The following is an 18714-nucleotide window of genomic DNA, read 5'->3' on the forward strand; positions in this document are numbered from 1 at the left end:
TCAGCAAAAAGATACCTTGGCCCTCCCACCGCTAAATAAATCTAGAATGAGTCATGAACATGAATGAGTGGTTTTGCAGTAAGAGAAATCTGAGCAGGCACCTACAATATCACATACTGGCTAGAGAAACCAAGCACAAAAAAGACATATCTTTAACCTGGCAATTTCTAACCCTTATGAAGTCCAAAAGAGAATCTTGAGGAGGTTTTCTTTTTCATCAGGAAATCTTCTCAAAGTAAAATATAAAATAAATAATACTCAAAGACTACTGAAGAAAGTACTGCTCCCATCTGGTCAGGTATATAGATACAGCATGCCTACATACAGAAAATCATGTGGCGCTGTCATTTACAAAGAGGAATACAGCAGTGCAGTATTAGAAGCTTTAAATATTCCAAGTGTGTGTAGATTTTTTTTTTCTGAGATTTACCCCCACCACCACCAAAGAAAAGAAGGAAAGAAGAACAGAGGAGGGGGAAAAAAATCAAACCCTGCATTCACATCTTATTTGTTCTCTGTAGCAAACAGTTCATGTAGCAGTGTATATTCCAGAGATTAATATTCCTCTGCAGAGTTGCTACCAGTGAGATACCCGTTTGTTCCATTTGTCCCATTGGTGGTAGCTGAGCTGTGGGAATTCCTTGACTGAAGAGTGGAGGATTCCTCATCTGAACTGGATTCAACATCACTTCGGTCATCTTTTGCCTGCAAAACACACAAGGAACGGGGGGGGGGATAGGGGGAGGAGGAAACCTATTGGAATCAGTTGCATAAGAGAAAGGAAACCAGCCCTCTGCTCAGTTATTTATTTACTTGTTTGTTAAACGTGCTATATTGCCAACCATCAGACTCTCTTGGCAGCTTACAATAAATCCTGCCCCCAGTACAAAAGTTGGGGAACCATCCAGCTTCTAGCTGCATACTGAAAGATTCCTTAATTATTTGCTTCAGAGTGCTAAACCAGGAAAGTTGAGGAACAGCTGCATCAAATCAGTGGGTGGTGGGTGCATGCCTCCTTCTGTGTTTTGCGCTAAAAGGGACACTTAGCTGAGAAGAGCTAAGCACTCCCCCCTTCTGCTACCTTACCTTCTGTGTCTCCTGCATGTGATCAGTTCAGGCTTTTCCCCCTCCCAGCCCATCTTATCTTTGGTACTGGAGCTAGGCTGGGAGGAAAAAGAACTGGCTTATGGAGTTCAAGGAGAGGTTAGAAAGAAGACTTAATGGCACTCATTCAGAAGTTAAATTTAGACCTCAGCCTCAGTACGACACCCAGTGAGAGAGATGAAAGAAACAGCAGTGGCTGGACAGCTCTGGTGACATTGTTTCTGCCAGCTCCTGCCTCCTACCCTCACCTTTTTAACTTCTGTATTGTGGTCCTTCCTTCCTTCCTTCCTTCCTTCCTTCCTTCCTTCCTTCCTTCCTTCCTTCCTTCCTTCCTTCCTTCCTTCCTTCCTTCCTTCCTTCCTTCCTTCCTTCCTTCCTTCCTTCCTTCCTTCCTTCCTTCCTTCCTTCCTTCCTTCCTTCCTCCTTCCTCCTTCCTTCCTTCCTTCCTTCCTTCCTTCCACAAAATTTTCCATAATCTCTTCAAGATGTACTCACCTGCACTTCTGCTGCATCTAGACTTGCCCCAATCGCATTGTAGCATTGCTTTATCCCTGCTATCACCCTGAATGCCCCTTGTCGATAAAGCTAAGGTAGTCTGAAACGCACTTTGAGGAAGGAATGGCAGACAATCCACAAATCTGATCCATGTACCTGTAGCTTAACCTGCCAATTTCTCTTCCTCTCCACATAAACAAGGAGGGGAACAGCAATAAGGGCATATTATCTCTTCTTGCAAGCCTACACCAGTACATTGACAGCCTACACCAGATATTCTTCTTGCAGTTGGTATTGCTTATGCCACTAGATTTGCCAAAATAGCTGTAGGAGATTCCAGCTGACAATTTTGATTGTAAGTTTTTTGTCTAGAGTTCCTATAGTTAAATACATTTTGTGATAAACCTAGCGCATGGTTGGTAGTATACTGTAGTAATTATATCAATAGTAAGGAAACAGTTTGGCAGTTGAAGAAATGTTGACATCAGTGAACATACAATAGAGGAAGCTTTGGTAAGCATTACCAGTCAAGGCTTCAAATTGGATTGTGCAAAAACAAAAACCAACAAAACAACAATCCTTTGCCATCACAGTAAGAAAAATCAGAATCTGGTGTGACTTAGAGCACCCCGTGGTGCTTTTGACTGATCAGCAGAGAGATCAGAACTGGAAGCCATGTCTGTTATGGCAGTCAAGATGGCCAGGACAGGGTGAGTGCCAAGAAGCAGCAGAAAAGAAAATATTGCAGTTGAGAAGGCCATGAACAAACTAACAAGCCATTGATGTAGGGATGGGCAATTTGTAATCCAAGGACCATACGTGGCTCCCAAATTCTTATTTTTGGAGGTAGTTCTCAGAGCCACCTCTAACGTCAACTTTGAATGGTACATTGTCCTCAAATTAGCAGTTTCCTGCCATATTGAGGTAGGAAACATGACGACTGCACTTTAAGACCTTATATAATCTTAACATAGTTAACTAGTAAGACAAAAATTGTATAAAAAAGGGGGAAAATCCTGTAAAATTCCAGGCCCCATTGGTATTCTTAATACCATTCCATCTACTCTGCCTCTCAGCTCTCCCCCAAACCCCACTACTAAAAGGCTGTCTACTCCTGCATCAATGAGTGCTCAATATACTATGAAGTAATGTGCTATATAATAAAAACCCTGATCATGAACTACATTTGGCACAACAGCAGGCAGTAAATTTGGAGCAGAAGAGAAAACTGCTAAACAGAAAAAGGAGCCTCAGACAAAGGCCAGGCAGTATCAAAAGTGACAAAGCGATGGAGGGTTGAGTGAACCTGCAAATGTGTGAATTTGATGCATGTAATGAATTTCAGCACTGCATAAGAAAGGAACTCTAGCATTTAAAGCCTCTGAGGTCTTGCTGGATGTGCATAGGAGACCTATTATTTGATGTCCAAATAGTAGGTTAATTAAGTCATGTATATTGAATTCAAATGCAGGATATAAGCAACTGACAAAGCAGAAACAAAATTTCCTGCTAGTTACTCAAATTGATGTTCTTATGATCACCTGACCAAAGGAAATAAATATCCTTATATAGTAACATTCCATAAAATGTTCACATGGGCTTGTGGGCCTTTGCAAATACTTTCAGCTGTGCATCCTGTAAGTTATTGGCAGGGTAGAAATGAAAAGCTTAGCTGGGTGCAACTCCAGAAAAACTTTCCCCTTTTTCATATTTAAATGTTTCCATCCCCAAATGGCCATTAGAACAGGAGGTCAAGAGAACAAGGGTCAAATAGATTTGTATCTTTCCTATCTAGGAATACGCTAAATAATTGTTGGCTCTAGTGCTGCAAAGAGCATGCAATCTTTAGCAAAGTGAACATTCAGCCGAACAATTAAAGGGCACAGAAAAGAAAGGAGGGGAGAGGCAAATCCAGAAAAAGAGATACCGTGTATTGTGTTCTCCCTACCAGGGAAACTTACATGCAAAGGATTCCACTTCCCAGCCTTCAGAGGCAGCAGAAAGGAAATTATTAAGAAGGTTTAGAAAGAAGTCACATGTGGTTTTCCTGTGAAACAAGAGGCTGCCTCCCAGAACACAAATGAAATACCTTCCAGTATGAGGTTCAATAAGGAAGACACAGAGACCCCTAGGAACTCCACCCATCAGCCTGGAACCCATCTCTGAGAATGCGATGTCAGGGCAGATCACGCTTTCACATTCTGCAACTGCTCAGGGCTGTTTTGCACACTGCCCTTTTAATTTGATTTGTTATCTTTTCCACATATACTTTTTAAGAAAGAAAAATACAATGTACGAAAGCAAACGTATGTTTGTGATTGCACAGGTGCTTTCGGAAAGAATTGAAATAGCTTCCTGACAAGTGGACACTCTGGCAGGTACAGATGCTTGTAGTCCGAAGAAACAGACTTTTGCTTAAGAGCGAACAGGCTCTGGTGATGAACTAAGCACAAAACTACAACAATAACCACTTGAACTGGAGTAGTACATATTCAATCTAATATTCAGATAATAAGCCTGTACTCAGATGGTCAATAGTAAATATTTCAGACCTCATAGTGGCTAAACCACATGCAAAAGTTTGCTTAACCAGAGTTCACTGAATAAACCACAGTTGGCTGGGTTAGTGCAATACACTAAACCACCTCCAGAAAACCAGGTCAGAGGTAAAAGGAGAGAAGCACAATAGGCTGTCTCACTTTCTACTGCAATTAGGCAAAGCTTGAATGAGGCAGTTCAAAACAACATTTCCACTGGAAACTAGAATTTAGCTCAGAAATCAGGTGGATAAACGTAGCAAAAAACACAGACGACCTAAAATATGAAAAAACAAGGATCAATGAACTTTCTCATGAATGGAGCTTAAAGCTCAGTCTGAGCCTTTCAAAGAGAGCTGGATACCCCCCTGTAGGTTCTGTTCTGAGGTCAAATAGTACTCGGTGACTTTGGAGAACCACACTTCGGCAGCTACAATGGTTGAATTCATATAATGTGCTAAGATTCACATATAAGAAGAACTGAGCCTATGTTTATCTGAAGCACTGCAAGCCTCTCTAACAACACCTTTAAAGTCAGCAGTCCTAACAACACTATGATAACAGACTTCCACTGCCAAAAAGATGATAAAGCATGCAAGAATATTCACTGGAAAAGTAGATGATTAAAAGACATCAAGAAAACATCACCATTTGTCTTACCTTGCCTTTCAAAATAGCTTTATAGGCTGCCTTTATTATTAAGTAGGACCAAAAGCAGTGGAGAACTTGAAGTATCAAAAGTAAAATGACAAAGATTGATAAAGCAGGAAAGCCACCAACAATTTCAGGCAGTTCGAAGAGTACTGTATTGAGTATCCTGAAAGAAATGGGGAGGTGGGGGATGCACAGTAATGAGAACTGGATCGTTTATCAACACTACCTTTTATCACAGAGATATTTAGCAGTCAAGCTGGTAGCCCAGGAGGTTTCACACAGCTTCTATGATCTCTGAGATGAATCAGCCAAAGACTGTTTTTATATTCATGCAGAATGTACAATTTGTCTCACAAAGGGCAAGTCTGTTCATATTACTTTTATCCCTGTTCCCCTCTCCCTCCTTTTTTATTATATTTCTTACATTTATATCCCACCCTTGCTCCACCTATTTAGGGAGCCCTCTATAGAATCACATCCATTTCGGTTTAACTTTGCTGATTTTGCTATCCTGAAAACTCTTCCATGTGATCTGTTTTATTGACTTATATTAAAATCCTTGTTAACAATCTATATCTATCTCTATATCCATCTCACAATAATATCTTTAAGTAGGGAACAGAAGATTAAAAAAAAAAGATACACAATTTTTTAAAGTAAACCACCAAAAACGATCAATATAACACATGCCCGAGGTTTAAAACCATGCCATATTCACAATCAATAAAAAACCAATTACCAACCAAATCAAAAGCAGGATTCATTTAGCATCCTGGCCTAAATGCCTGGGAGAACAATCAGGTCTTTAATGACTTTTGTGAAAGGTCAACGGGGTCAGAGTTATCCAGTTCTTGGAAAGATGGTTCCACAGGGCAGGTGTTGTGACAGAGAAGTCATGACTTCTAGGCCCCACAAGATGACAACGCTTAATGGAAGGGACACAGAGCATGCTCATCCTGTTGGTTCTGGTGGGGCAAGTACAAACAACTGCATATAGGTGGTCTAACAGGTAATGTCCTGCTGTATGTTGTCCTATTTTGCTTTAGAGACTTGTTTTATTTTGTAAAAATTCTTCAGTAAGGTTGCTCTTTTTAATCTTTACTTTCCCAGGATTTTGCTTGCATGTAGAAGGGTATGTCTTATCTTGCGGTAGATATTTTTGAAGATATGGTTGAATTTTTGATTTCTTTTTAAGAAATACATCAAAATAAACAAACAAAGGCATGAAACATTAAGTCACATGTACTTCATTTGTCTTGTAGGATTACTCATAGTGTATTGGCATTTCTTTGTTTTTGCTCAGACCAAGCCACTAGGTTACCATGGTAATTGAGTACTTCCTTAAGTATCGGCAGGGTGAAGAAGTCGAACTTAATTGTCCCCAGTTTGGGTATTAAAAAGCTGCATTGCCTGGGGGAGGAACCTGCCTGGACTTGTTTCGTTTTGTTTTTGCAGCCTCTCAGCCCAGTCCTCTCTGAGCGCGTGTGAGTGCACAGCTTGAAAATATGTTTTTGTGCTTTCTGTAAATAAATTTATTTTTGTAGAAATGCTTGGTGTGTGATTTTTCTGACAGTATTAACTTTTTCTCTTCCCCAAGAAGGACCAAATGTAACCACCAGATGGCATGTTCAGCAAATTAGCTTCAGTAGTTAGTATTTATGGTGAATTTTTAGAGGAAAATTCTCCAATGCCAAGAAATCTGAAGTGTTCATCTGCTTATATTTGTAATTCAATTGTTGTGAGGAAACAAAATCTGGGATTATGTGGAAAAGTGGTGATTAAACTTTATACAGGAAGTGGCTGAACGCTCTAAAGGCAACCCAAATGGGAGAGGCACTGGCAGAGAGTCCAGAGACAAGGAGAAGGATGAATGAAAGGTTTAAATATTGGAATGAAACTTGAAGCAAGGAGAAAGAATCTGACAGAATGATCTTGGGACAATGTTCTGGGCTTAAGCTGAGGAGCTGCTGTTCTCTGAGAAAGAGAGAAGGAGAAAGGACTATTCTAAAAGGATGGTTAAATGAAGCCTGATAAAATCAGTCAAATTTTTCCCATTGTGGTATCTTCCCAACATGGTTCTTGATTCCAGCTTCTCTAATTCTAGTCAACATGGCTGGAAATGGTAGACTCTGAAGTTCAAGGTGTCAGGCAGGCACTAGGTTGGAGATAGTTGAATCAGGTAATGGCCCGAAATACACCATCACAAGAGAACAGAAGGTGATACAGACAGAGGTTGAAGGGGAGCAGGAGGAAGAACTAGGTGAAAGCAGCTTTATGACTTAGAGATCATAATTTTCCCCCAGTGTGCCTATTTTCCCTCAATTTAATTAAAAAGAAAATTTCTCATCCATAATCTTAAAAGATTTATATTTTCAAAGGTCTGTGCAAACCTTTCAAAATTTCTCAGATGAAAACAGGGACACCCATGCCCATAAATGTATGGGGCAGAGTGTGGTAGTTCAGTGGCATAGCTGGTAGATGATAACGGGGACAGTATGACTCAGATGTTCCGCTATGTAAAATTGGAACAAAGAGTGAATGGTGAAAAGAACATCATTGAAAAAGTCGAACACCAGGCTCACATGTGGTGCTACAGAATGGTTTGTTTAACCATAGTGTGTTGAACAGACCACAATTAGCAGTTCATATAATATGCTAAGCCCAAACCAAGGAATCCACCTTCTGGCTTGCTATGATGGGTGACTGCAGCCACTGTGAAGGAAGAGTTTTCCAGGTTCAAATTACTAATATTTCTTAGAGAAATTAATTAAGTACACTTTCATTCATGTGATAGAAAATTTCTGAACTTCTTATACCTACAGAATACAGATTCACTGTTAAAAATTGTTATCAATTCCTAGTTATCAGCAGAATTGTCAGAGCAAATGAAATTATTTGAGTTTGAACCATATACATACTTTCTTGCATTTAGATTAAACTACTCCATTTTAGCAACAAGTATTAAGTAAGCAACAAGTATTACAAGTAAGATTGTAAGGTTGTATCTTTGATAACCTTACAATCTTACCAGAAAAGGCTTCCCTCCAAATACATTTTTGCAATTTTATATTGTCTTCCATTTTTAAAATGTAATGACTAGATAATCTTAATTACCCTTCATTCAATATGGAACACAGAGCAGTGTATAACTATAAAAAATACAATATAATAAATAATATTCATGCAAATACTAAAAAAGAGGTGAAACAATAAGGCAGAGAATATCCAGCTGTATTCTCTACATGGAAAATTGTTTAAAGTAAGTTGATTTTTATCATAATTTGTCCCTTAGGATAGTAATTTTAAAAATCTGAAAGAACGGCTTCTGGTGGGAATGGCGGACTAAATGGCTGTGGCTGCTGGTTCAGCAGGTGGAGCCAACAATGCGGTAATTGTTTGTGGGCTCAGGCAGGTTTTCCTGAAGCCAAGAAATGTTCTCTGGATCAAGGAGAATACCTGGAATCATCCCATCTGTCCTCCGAACGGCTGCTTGCAGCCAGAAAATCGCAAACAGCGTTTCGTGCTTGACTGGTAAGAGCAGCCGGGAGGCTGGGACGTCACCATTTTCCAAGCCGCGCTGTAGCCTTAAAGGGACACTAAGACTAGCCACCCCATTTCTAAATCACAAATTTGTATTTTTTTTTTAAGTATATGTACCCCAAGAGAGGCTTTCTACAGTGAGGAGAAGCTGGTTCTCTCAATGTTTAACGTTATTTTTGGGATTACTTTTTTTTAAAAATCCTTTTACATTCTGGATTTCATTTACCTTCCAAAGGAAATTCCAAAGATTGAGAGTAAAGAATTGTCTTCCTGTTAGTGTTTTTGTATTAAATTTGAAGATACTAGCATTTTCCTACACGTTGAATCAGCTGATTTGAACCTTCAGCTTTCTGTTTTCAGTTTCCCTTAAGAACTGTCTGCTATCTCACTCTCACTTTATGTAAACACACTTTGAAACTCTTCCATATTTTTGACTTTCGCTGGTTAAGCTTCTAGGGGGTGCCATAATCTACTGCGTGAGACATGGAGGATTTCAAACAGATTCTTTCTGACTTTCACCAGGATTTTAAACAGAGTTCTTCTGACTTCTATCAAACTTTTATGCAAGATATCCAGGACATTGTGGAAAATTTGAGATCTAAAATATGCCATCAGGTTGAGGATGTGGTGGATGAAATTGAGGAATTTAAGAGAGATAGAAAGGTTTTTTTTAAGACTGAGATTGGGATTTTTATTGAGATGCTGGCTGAAGATCGGATAATGGAGTTGGAGAAATCTAAGGGAGAGAGTGATCTGCAAGCCATAAGTAAAATCGATCTCCTGGTGGAATGCCATGAAAAGAACCTGGAATCTTTGAGGGGGCAGTTGGGCTGGTTGATTCTGTCAAGAGGAAAGCTCTGTGCACACTGTGGGGATATGTAACTGCTTTGGTTTATTCTGAAGTGGGATAAGGGTTGACGAATGTTCATCTGGTTTGCTTTAAGGATTTGATTGATGCTATTTGCCTTTAAAGACTTGGATTTATTGTTTTGAATTGGCTTTGTTTTTTGGGTTTATTAAGATTAAAATTATTAAAACTTGTATTAGGGTTAAAGAATGTTTATCTGGTTTGCTTTAAGGATTTGACTGACGTTATTCCCTTTTAAAGATATGGAATTATTGTTTTGAATTGTCTTTGTTTTTTTGGGTTTATTAAGATTGGGATTATTAAAATTGTTATACTATTAAGTATAATAGCAGACAACTTATGTGCTTTTCAATTTGATTCTTATTATAGTAGACAGAAATGTATAGAATAGTGGTAGGAAGGGAATAATTACATGTGTTTTATCTTTTGTAGGGGAGAAAGATATTTAGGAGGTTTATATGAACTTTTTTTTCTTTATTTTAATATAAAGGGGAGGAGTAACTGTACTTAGTGATTTTTATTATGCGTTAAAGTGGAATGACTTATAGAAATAATATGGTGTTTTTGTTTAACATAGAGTAAGAGATTGAGTATGGAAGTTTTTGTATATCCTTGCTGTTAAAAGTCAGAAGCCACATCTTTTTGTAAATTTGAAAAACTTTTCTCTTGTGTTTCTGCACTTTTAAAGTTTTTTTCTCTCTTTGTAGTTTTTTTGTTTTTGTAGTTTTTAATAAAACTACAAAAAAAATCTGAAAACATGCCCAATTACTTTGTGATACTTAATTAAATGCAACTCACATAAGTATTAACATCATCTACCTTTTTTCCTGTCCACATTACTCAGAACAGGAATGCATAATGTATTTACATTAGAAAAGTACATTTTATCTTTTGCAATTTAAGTATCTGCTTGCTTGAGACAACATATATGTGGCAAAATATACAGGATCAGTTCTCAATTTGTCAATTGTCAAACTAATTAAAATTAACCCTTTTATTTCAAATCTAGTTAGGTTTTTGAACAACATCCCTCACAAATCTTTACCACTGGCTGGAATTGATGGAAATTGATGTTAAAAATCTAGCAATCAGACTACTCACCAGATTTTAGGAAACATTGTTCTTCATGTAGCTAATCACAAAATGTTAATTTCCCAGGGAAAAAAGTGAGATTAAAAGAAAACATAACCAGCTGAGGAACTAGAATAGAAGGCAGAACAGAAAATTAGCAATTTGAATGCTGTTTTTCTGTTTGCACAAAGATACATTTCAAAGAAAAGAGAACTATTGAATATAAAAGAACTTGCTCCAAATCCCAAATACATTGTAGAAAGGAGATTCTAGCCCCAAAATAAGCACCAGAACCTCTGAAATCCAAGAAAACTCCAACGGAAGTGCTAGGTTTGATGAAATCCAATGTATATGAGGGTGTCAGGTTGAAGAAGATGATGCAGTTTGCATATTCTTGTGGGACATTAGCTTATCCTAAAACCCGTTTTGCAGGGATTAGAATCTTCCCATTTCATAAATGAGGGAATTCATTACACAGGAATTCATCTGATTCTGACCACTCTCTACTGCTCTTCACAGAGCTTAGTCAGTCTTGGCACAAGGAAACTGATGTTAGAGGATGTGTCAAATTTTTCCTGGGTCATTAACTATCAGTATTAAAGTATCTTGCACAAGTAAGCTCACACAGCAACCCAATCTGAAATGAAATCTTTTCAACTGAGTCTACTTTTTTTTGAAGTATCCATAAAGTCTCCCACTTGATTCACTTGGAACGCTTTCAACTTTTCTCTCTCAGCCTTTTTTGAACATACTATGTGGTGGCATATTTAAGTTACTATACTGAAAACTATGATTTACTGAATTTGGGAAAAATAGTAATTCAGCTGTATCTGCATCTGGTGGGATGGAGTGAGGTAGAATATTCAGTAAATACTCCCAGTTGATACTGACTGCATAGGAAACAATACTGCAATTGCGAATCAGTTATGAAATCCTTTTGCTGCAATTAAAATTAGATTCTATCTTATTTTTATTTATTTATGAATTTATAAGCCACTTTAGTTTAAGGGAATCTAAGCGGTGAACAAAAGGATCAGCTGCAGCCAATCTAATAATAGCATACACACTATATACAATAATTATGTTTGCATATAATAACAAATACAATTCACAATTATGGTTAAATGTTACAATTAATATAATATTCCAGCAGTAGGAGCATTGCAGCGCTGAAGTCCCAAAGGGCTTCTGGAACAATCAAGTTTTTATGAGCTTCTAGAAGGCCAAGAAAGTGGAAGCTACTTTGACAGGCTGTTACAGAGGTGAGGAGCCCAGACAGAGAATGCTGGATTTTGAGCCCCTCCTGTCATACCTCAGCAGACATTCTTTGTGTCCTTGGATTGGGTCAGCAGAATCTAGAGGGGATAGGTGCACTCAAAGATACCTGAAGCAAGAAGAAAGAGGAGGTGGCCAGCACCTTGAATAACACTTGGAAATGTATTGGTATCCAGAGTAGCATATGGATCTTGTGTCGGACTGCTGCTGCTGAGCTGGCGTGAATCAGCAGAGAAAAAGACAAACAAATGGGGAGAAGAGGCTCAGGTATGGCCTTGGAGTGCAGCTATGCTGTCACGAGGGCAGATGAGCTGCCCTGGCTGCTAGCCAGGACTGTTGTGGGAAAGATGGAGGCAGCATTTTGAATGACTAAAGCCCTGGGGGGAAACCCACCTCATCAGCTGCTGGAGGAAATGCTGCTGGTTTGAGCAATAAAGGAGAGATTGGTAGAGAGAGAAGAAGAACAGAGGGACACGTTTCAGCCTGTGCTGCTTCGAAGTATGGAGGCAATAAGTGCCTTTGGAGAGACAGTCTAGAAAGTTGGTGGCTGGAGAGAGAGACATCCCCATGTGTGGGTGCTGGGCCAATGGAGTGTGCAGATGCCAGTTCCTGGAAGAAGAGGGTGAAGACGTTCGCTGGAAGCTTCCCTGGGAAAAAAAGACATGAAGACCCAGAGGGAGAGGTGTACTTCAGCTAAAGCCAAGACAATTGGGAATGGAGGGAGGTGACTGCCTGCAGATGGATGCCTGCAGCCTTCAGGGAAGCCCCATCCCAGGAAGGGCTGGACAGAAGTCCCAGAAGGAGGTGCATTACGCAACATCTACACAGAGGGACAGCTGACAAGGTTCAAAAAGGCATGAAGAAAGGCTTTAAGCATACCCCAAAGTAACTCAGCCAATTCCCTTCTTATCTTTTTCTCTTAGTGAAACACTGAGGGGGAGGAAGGGAGGGCGTTGGCAGCTAGCAGCGGAGTAGATGTTTGCTAGCAAATGGCTCTGGGAGAGAGACAGAGAAAGTTAGAAATAGAAACATTTGGACACTCTGCTGTCAATAGTTCTGTAAATAGTAAAGGAAACATAAAAGCCTCCACTGTCTCTGTGAAGCAGTTGTCTTTCTTAAAAACAACATAAACACACCCAGCTATAAAAGAACCCTTAGCCACACTGTAACACCCATGGCAGTAATGAGACTGTCCAATAAGCCTACAAGCTGCTTCCCTTTTCATCAATTGGAGTATCTGGGTGCTCTTCAACAGCAGCCCTATGTAAAATGGCTTATCTGTCCCCAACCTCATCCTTCAGGTCTTCCTACTGTGTGTCTATAATTGGGTCTGTCCACCTTGCTGCTAGTTGTCCTGTTCTCTTTCCTTCCACCTTTTCCAGCATTACACAGTTCTCCAGAGAGCTAGGTCTTTGTATAACATATCCAAAGAACGATCATTTGAGTCACTGTTATGAGATGGGCAGTAAAGAAATATGAAAAATAAATAAATAAATAATTTGAGCCTGGTCATTTGGGCCTTGAGTGAGAACTCTGTGTTGATCTGTTTGATGATCCATCGGTTTGTTTTCTTGACTATCCATGATATTCTCAGGTGTCCTCTCCAACACCAACATTCGAAAGCATCAATGCTCTTTCTATTCTGTTTCTTCAAAGTGCAACTTTCGCTTACATAGACTGTCACTGGGAAAATCATTATTCGCACCATTCTGATCTTTGTAGGTTTGGACATATCACAGCATCTGTATATCTTTCCCAAGGCCTTCATTACTAGATTACCAAGTGCTAGTCTGCAGTTATTTCTTGACTGGTTTCTTTACTGATGATGATGACAATGATGAAGATGATGATATGCTATCAAGTCAGTGTTGACTTTTAGTGACCACACAGATTTTCTGTATGATGATCTGTCCCTAACTTGGTCCTTTAGGTTTTCCAACAGTGCATCCTCCACCACTGTAACTGAGTCCATCCACCTTGCTGCTGGATACCAAAATAAATAGCCTAGTGGCTACCAGAAGTTCATTTACTCTGAATTACCACCCTACTTGACCTAGCTGATACCGAAAAGTGTCATGAGGTTAACGTCACTGATACTGAAAAATGGTCCATAGAGTTTATTTTGAACGTTAGTTTGCATGTTTCCAAGATACATACCATAGTCCATCTTCTGCTCATATTTACATAGACAAATACTGAAGAAAAGCTGTCTTATCCTGCATTATAATTTTTAAAAGTGCATGTTTTATTGTTTGACTGATTGCAGTCTTTATATGCTGCCTACTTGTCAGATGTACAAGTACAAGTACAATATTAAAACTCCATATAAACCCCATATAAGACTAAAAGTACATCAGTTGCTGTCCCCCAAGTTGACAGTCTTCTTCTGGGAATGCTCTAGGGAAGATGAACTTCCAGAAGGATAAAAAAGTGGCAGCTAACCTGACCTCAGGGGCAATCTATTCCACAGTGAGAAAACTGCCACAAGGAAGTAATCCTCTGGGTCCCATCCCCCTTGATCTCTCAAGACGTGGATACCTGAAGCACTCTCTTTCAGCTTAAAGAGCATATCTTAAGTCAATTCAGCCGCAAGCTTCTCAATTTAGCTGAAGACCATCCTCTACAGCAATTTTTTCCTGCTGAGTAATCCAGCCCTGCTGACTTCTGCCACTTTCAAAATGTAATTAGACTGAGAGGAAAGCAGCATGGAAAATACAAATCTGCTACTGCACTTCTACTGAATTTCAACAGATGGATTAGGAAAGATAATGAAAAATCCAGGCATCAGAACAGAGTTTTAGCTCTTCTGAAAATGAAACGATAGTTTGTCAAACAGCTCAAATTACTTTTGGATTTGGCAAAGCGGCAGGTAAGTTTAGAAGATCATATAAGGCTACACTTCAGGTTCATGCCATTCCACTATTTTCATTGCCACAGAATGCAAACCCTATCCAATTTCTGTAGCCTGCCACCAAAAGAAGTGGACGCAACATGGTAGTCCAGCAAGTTGCACCTACATGGTCACCTAGCCCAAAGCCACTTCTTTTTCATTTTATTGTTACCATAGTCACAACGCTATAAAGCAATCTGTGTAATAAAAGAAGTCAATGTTAGCACTATAAGAGATGCTACTTGACCCTTAATATTTGGATGGTATTCCAGTTATAATCTAAGCAATGCCCTCTTCCTGCCAAGATTCACTGATTCTTCACTGTGGAAAATATCACATTATAAAAAACAACAATGGCCCTCAAAACATATAGACAACAGGCCACCAACAGGTTCTTTCTCATACTTTCACATACAACACAGTCTTCCATAAAACCTGGAGCCATCTGTTGGCCAAGCTGGCTATCAACTTTGGGAGTTGCAGTCCAACAAAGCCACAGGTTTCCAGGTTGAGGAAGGCTGTCTTAGCATATGCAACCCCATGAAAAAAGTACACTTACTTACCATAAAGGATAGATTCCAAGCCTAGTAATAATGAAAATAATAGCAAATATAAGGAAGAGGAAATCACACAGTTTTTGAAACTTGCAGTAATTTGCCATTTTGGCTGCCTGTAATAAGGAAAGGAAACAGGTCACTTTCTTCCTAAAGAAACTGTGCAGAAATTGTACCATGCAAAATACTTATGTATGCACTGTACACTATTATGAATCTTTACTGCCCTTACTACTTCCACTTTGAAGCTTCATAGAATATTGTTAAGGCAAAAGTTGACAGTCAGTTAACACTTCTCATCTTATTTCTTTAATGGCTCCACTCCTATATAACATCTTTATTTCTGAATTATAGTAAGTTATAATATTGGTTTTTTTCCCTTGATGTCCTGACAAGCAGGAACCACACCAAGATGAGGAATAAGTCTCTAGTGTTTTATTACTGCTACAGTAGACAGAAAATCCTACCAAACTGAAGCAGCGTGGGAAAAACCCAGACAGATAAACCCCAAAAGTCAAGGCGGGTCTGTTCTGTGTCTCTTCTTTGAATGGCTGCTCAATTCTCTCTACTACGCATGCGTTTTCCCCCCTGGATAGGGGCCCCCTCCTGCTCACCATCAGTGCTCATGACACTAGCACTCCAAACTGAAATAAATTTATTCAACTTATTCTGAGTTCAACAGGACCTAACTCCTAGAAACAATTTGTAGGATTCTTTCACACTTCTATTTGCTTTTTCTTCTGCACTAATTCATTCATGTCTTTGTTACTTGATCCCTATATATTCAAATCCTTCTCTGGACTGACTTTCAGACACTGTATACTTGGGTTTCCAAAAGCTTTTGAAGAAGTCTTTGTAATGGATTTAGGGGACTGAAGGCTAGATGGTGACAAGTATTTTAGAACTCCATAAAGCCCCTGTTCTCCTCCAATGAGAGGCAGCTGGGCCGAGAAAGGCAGCTAGCACTTCCTTCTGACCAGTAATGTGTTGGCTGCAGGTCCTGAGAATATCAAGGATTACAGGAGCAGGTCTCCTGACTACGCCTGGGACTCCTGTCCTCTCCCAAAAGCCCTGGGAGAACTAGAACCAGTAGGGTAAAATTGGCAGGAAACATACCAGCAAAAACATCAAGGATATTTTATTTCTTTTCAGTGCTGCTATGCTTAGCTGTGTAGTTTTAAATTTGGTCACATTTTGTCTCTGTGGTTGCTTGTCTGCTCTAAAATTTGTTCATATATTACCTAAAAGCTAGCAGTGAGTTTGTAAAGGAATTTTGATGATGACACAAATTGTTCAGGCTGGTAAAACCAAACAAACAAAGGGATTCTGAACAAGGTGCAGAAAGACAATCCTACTGTGCTCATGAGCCTCACTTCCAAGGACAAATATGAAGGTTTACAGTCTTAGACAAACAGTGCCTTCAAAACAAACATCAATAGATCATGAGCTTTCATATGCTACAATATATGTTCCAAGTAGAGACCATTTTGGACAACAAAGGATTATTACAAATAACTCTTACCTCCAGCACAACATCAGATATATCATGAAAACCCAAAGTCAGGCTTCCCACTCGTGTGAAATTGACTACATAGGAGATTGTTAGTAACATGACTGCCACAATATGATGTGTAAACATGATGTTAAAGTCCTGAAGGATAAAGAAAGAGAAAATAAAGCAGTGTTACACAAATTAGTTTTAGTTTTCCAATGTTTAGCTTCAAGGATTTAAAAGAAACTAATAAATTTTGTGTAATTCTTTTTTGCAACTAAATATGAAATATGTAGCTGTGTATAAATTACAATGCAATCACCAACTTAGGTTTTTTTTTTCATTCATTTGTGTCTGATTTTCAGAGACTGCCTGGACAAGTCCCTGCAGTTTTCTTGGCCAGGTTTTTCAGAAGTGGTTTGCCATGGCCTCCTCCTTAGGGCTGAGAGAGGGAGGCACTGGACCAAGGTCACCCAGCTGGCTTCGTGCCTAAGGCAGGACCAGAACACTCAGTCTCCTGGTTTCTAGCCTGATACCTTAACCACCACACCACACTGACTCTTATATGAACATAATACATAATAAAAATAACAACATAATAAACATAGTAACATAATACATATATATTTTCCATTCAATCGTGTCCAATTCTCAGAGACTGCCTTGTTGGAAGGATTCAAGCACCCCCCCCTCCCGCCTTCTCTTGCAAACTGCCATTTTCAAACCACATCTTTCCCCGATAGACGTTTCCCACCAAAAACACTTCCCCAAACCTGGTAAGAAGCTGGAAACTCCAGGGCAAAAGACTAAGATAGGAGGCAAATGACTTAAACATAAAGGATCACAATAGAATAATAGGAGAATACCAGCATGAGCCATAAAAGAACCTCCCGATAACCTGATAAAATTCCCAGCAAACTGATCAGTTCAGGAAACTGAGAGGACAAAGGGGGAGAGGCAACACCTTAGCATAAGTAAAGGAAAGGGGGCTACCCTCAGAATAACAATAATCTAAACCCAACAGGCAAAAGCCACAGCCCTGCAGAGAGTCTAAAAGCAAGAAAACCACAAAACAATAGGGGGCGCAACCACAGGAATGCCTCTGTTCTTTGATCAATTACACTCTCTCAGAATTATTAGAAGGCGCCCCTTCCAGGAAACTGATTAAGTGCAAGCCAGCTAAAACAAACATTGTCTTTCACGCCCTTTTTCTAACAAAAGACCTGCATTTCTATATAAGGGGCTGGTGGAGGAATACAAGTGTGGCCACCTCCGACAGCTGACTTATTTTGCACTTTCGGACAATAAAGCAATCACCTCTGTTCAAGCAACTGCCTGCGTATCTTCATTCCCGGTTCAGAACAGACCCTGGTAAAATTTCCTTCCAACAGTCTGGACAAGTCCCTGCAGTTTTCTTGGCAAGGTTTTTCAGAATTGGTTTGTCATTGCTTCCTTCCTAGGCTGAGAGAGAAGGACTAGCCCAAGGTCACCCAGCTGGCTTTGTTACCCAGCTGGCTAGAAGTTTGTCACCCAGCTGGCTAGAACTCACAATCTCCCGGTTTCTAGCCTGATGCCTTCACCATCACATCAAAACTGGCTCTCAACCAACTTAGTAGAGACAAATAAAAATAAGCATAAAGTATCAAATAGCATTGCTTTACTCATATCAAGAAACAACATACACGATTATATATAAAACAAATATGAAGCCCCAGGTGCCTTGCCTTCTTATTTTCTGAATAAGGCCAGCCCAGCCAATTGGGCTGAGGGTTACTATGGTGGGATGGCTGCAGGAGCTCCCCCCCGACCATTCCTTTTGTAATGTTGCCATTTCCATCCCCTGGAGTTGGTGTCCTGGAGGCACCTGAAATACTGGCCTGGGTGGCAGAGTGGCAACACGGAAGACCATTGTTATTTCGAGGAGTTTAAGTGACATATTTTGATTTTCTCCCTGACATGAAGAAGCTTAGAGTTTATTTTGAATTGTACTAATGTTTAGCTGGCTTGTTTTTTTTAATTTCTGTTTGGAATGGGAGAGGGAGATAAGAGAAAACCCCAAGATTGTTTTTGTTAAGCACTAGCTTATCTGTATAGCTTCCAGGCTCTTGGAAACAGGTGCTCCAGACCTTGGGAACTATCCTGTCAAGGTCAGATCCTGCAACCATGGAAACAGGGTCATGTGGCTTTAAGGCCAGACTTTGATAAAAACCTTAGGATTTTTTTTTGTTTTAGTT

General features: G+C 39.6%; 1 protein-coding gene across 1 annotated transcript in view; it reads right to left on the reverse strand.

Moving 5' to 3' along the window:
• Positions 1-305: 305 nt before the first annotated feature.
• CERS6 (ceramide synthase 6) overlaps positions 306-18714 on the reverse strand; it is a 112885-nt gene continuing 94476 nt past the window's right edge. Inside the window, exons 7-10 of the mRNA XM_063292240.1 lie at positions 16511-16639; positions 14998-15104; positions 4797-4953; positions 306-705 (exon numbers count right to left, since the gene is read on the reverse strand). Of these exons, the coding sequence (XP_063148310.1) occupies positions 556-705; positions 4797-4953; positions 14998-15104; positions 16511-16639 (543 nt within the window). The 3' untranslated portion in view covers positions 306-555. The remainder of the gene's footprint in view (positions 706-4796; positions 4954-14997; positions 15105-16510; positions 16640-18714) is intronic.

Source organism: Candoia aspera, chromosome 1 (genome assembly GCF_035149785.1).
Source record: "Candoia aspera isolate rCanAsp1 chromosome 1, rCanAsp1.hap2, whole genome shotgun sequence".
In the NCBI taxonomy this organism is placed as follows: Eukaryota; Metazoa; Chordata; class Lepidosauria; order Squamata; family Boidae; genus Candoia; species Candoia aspera.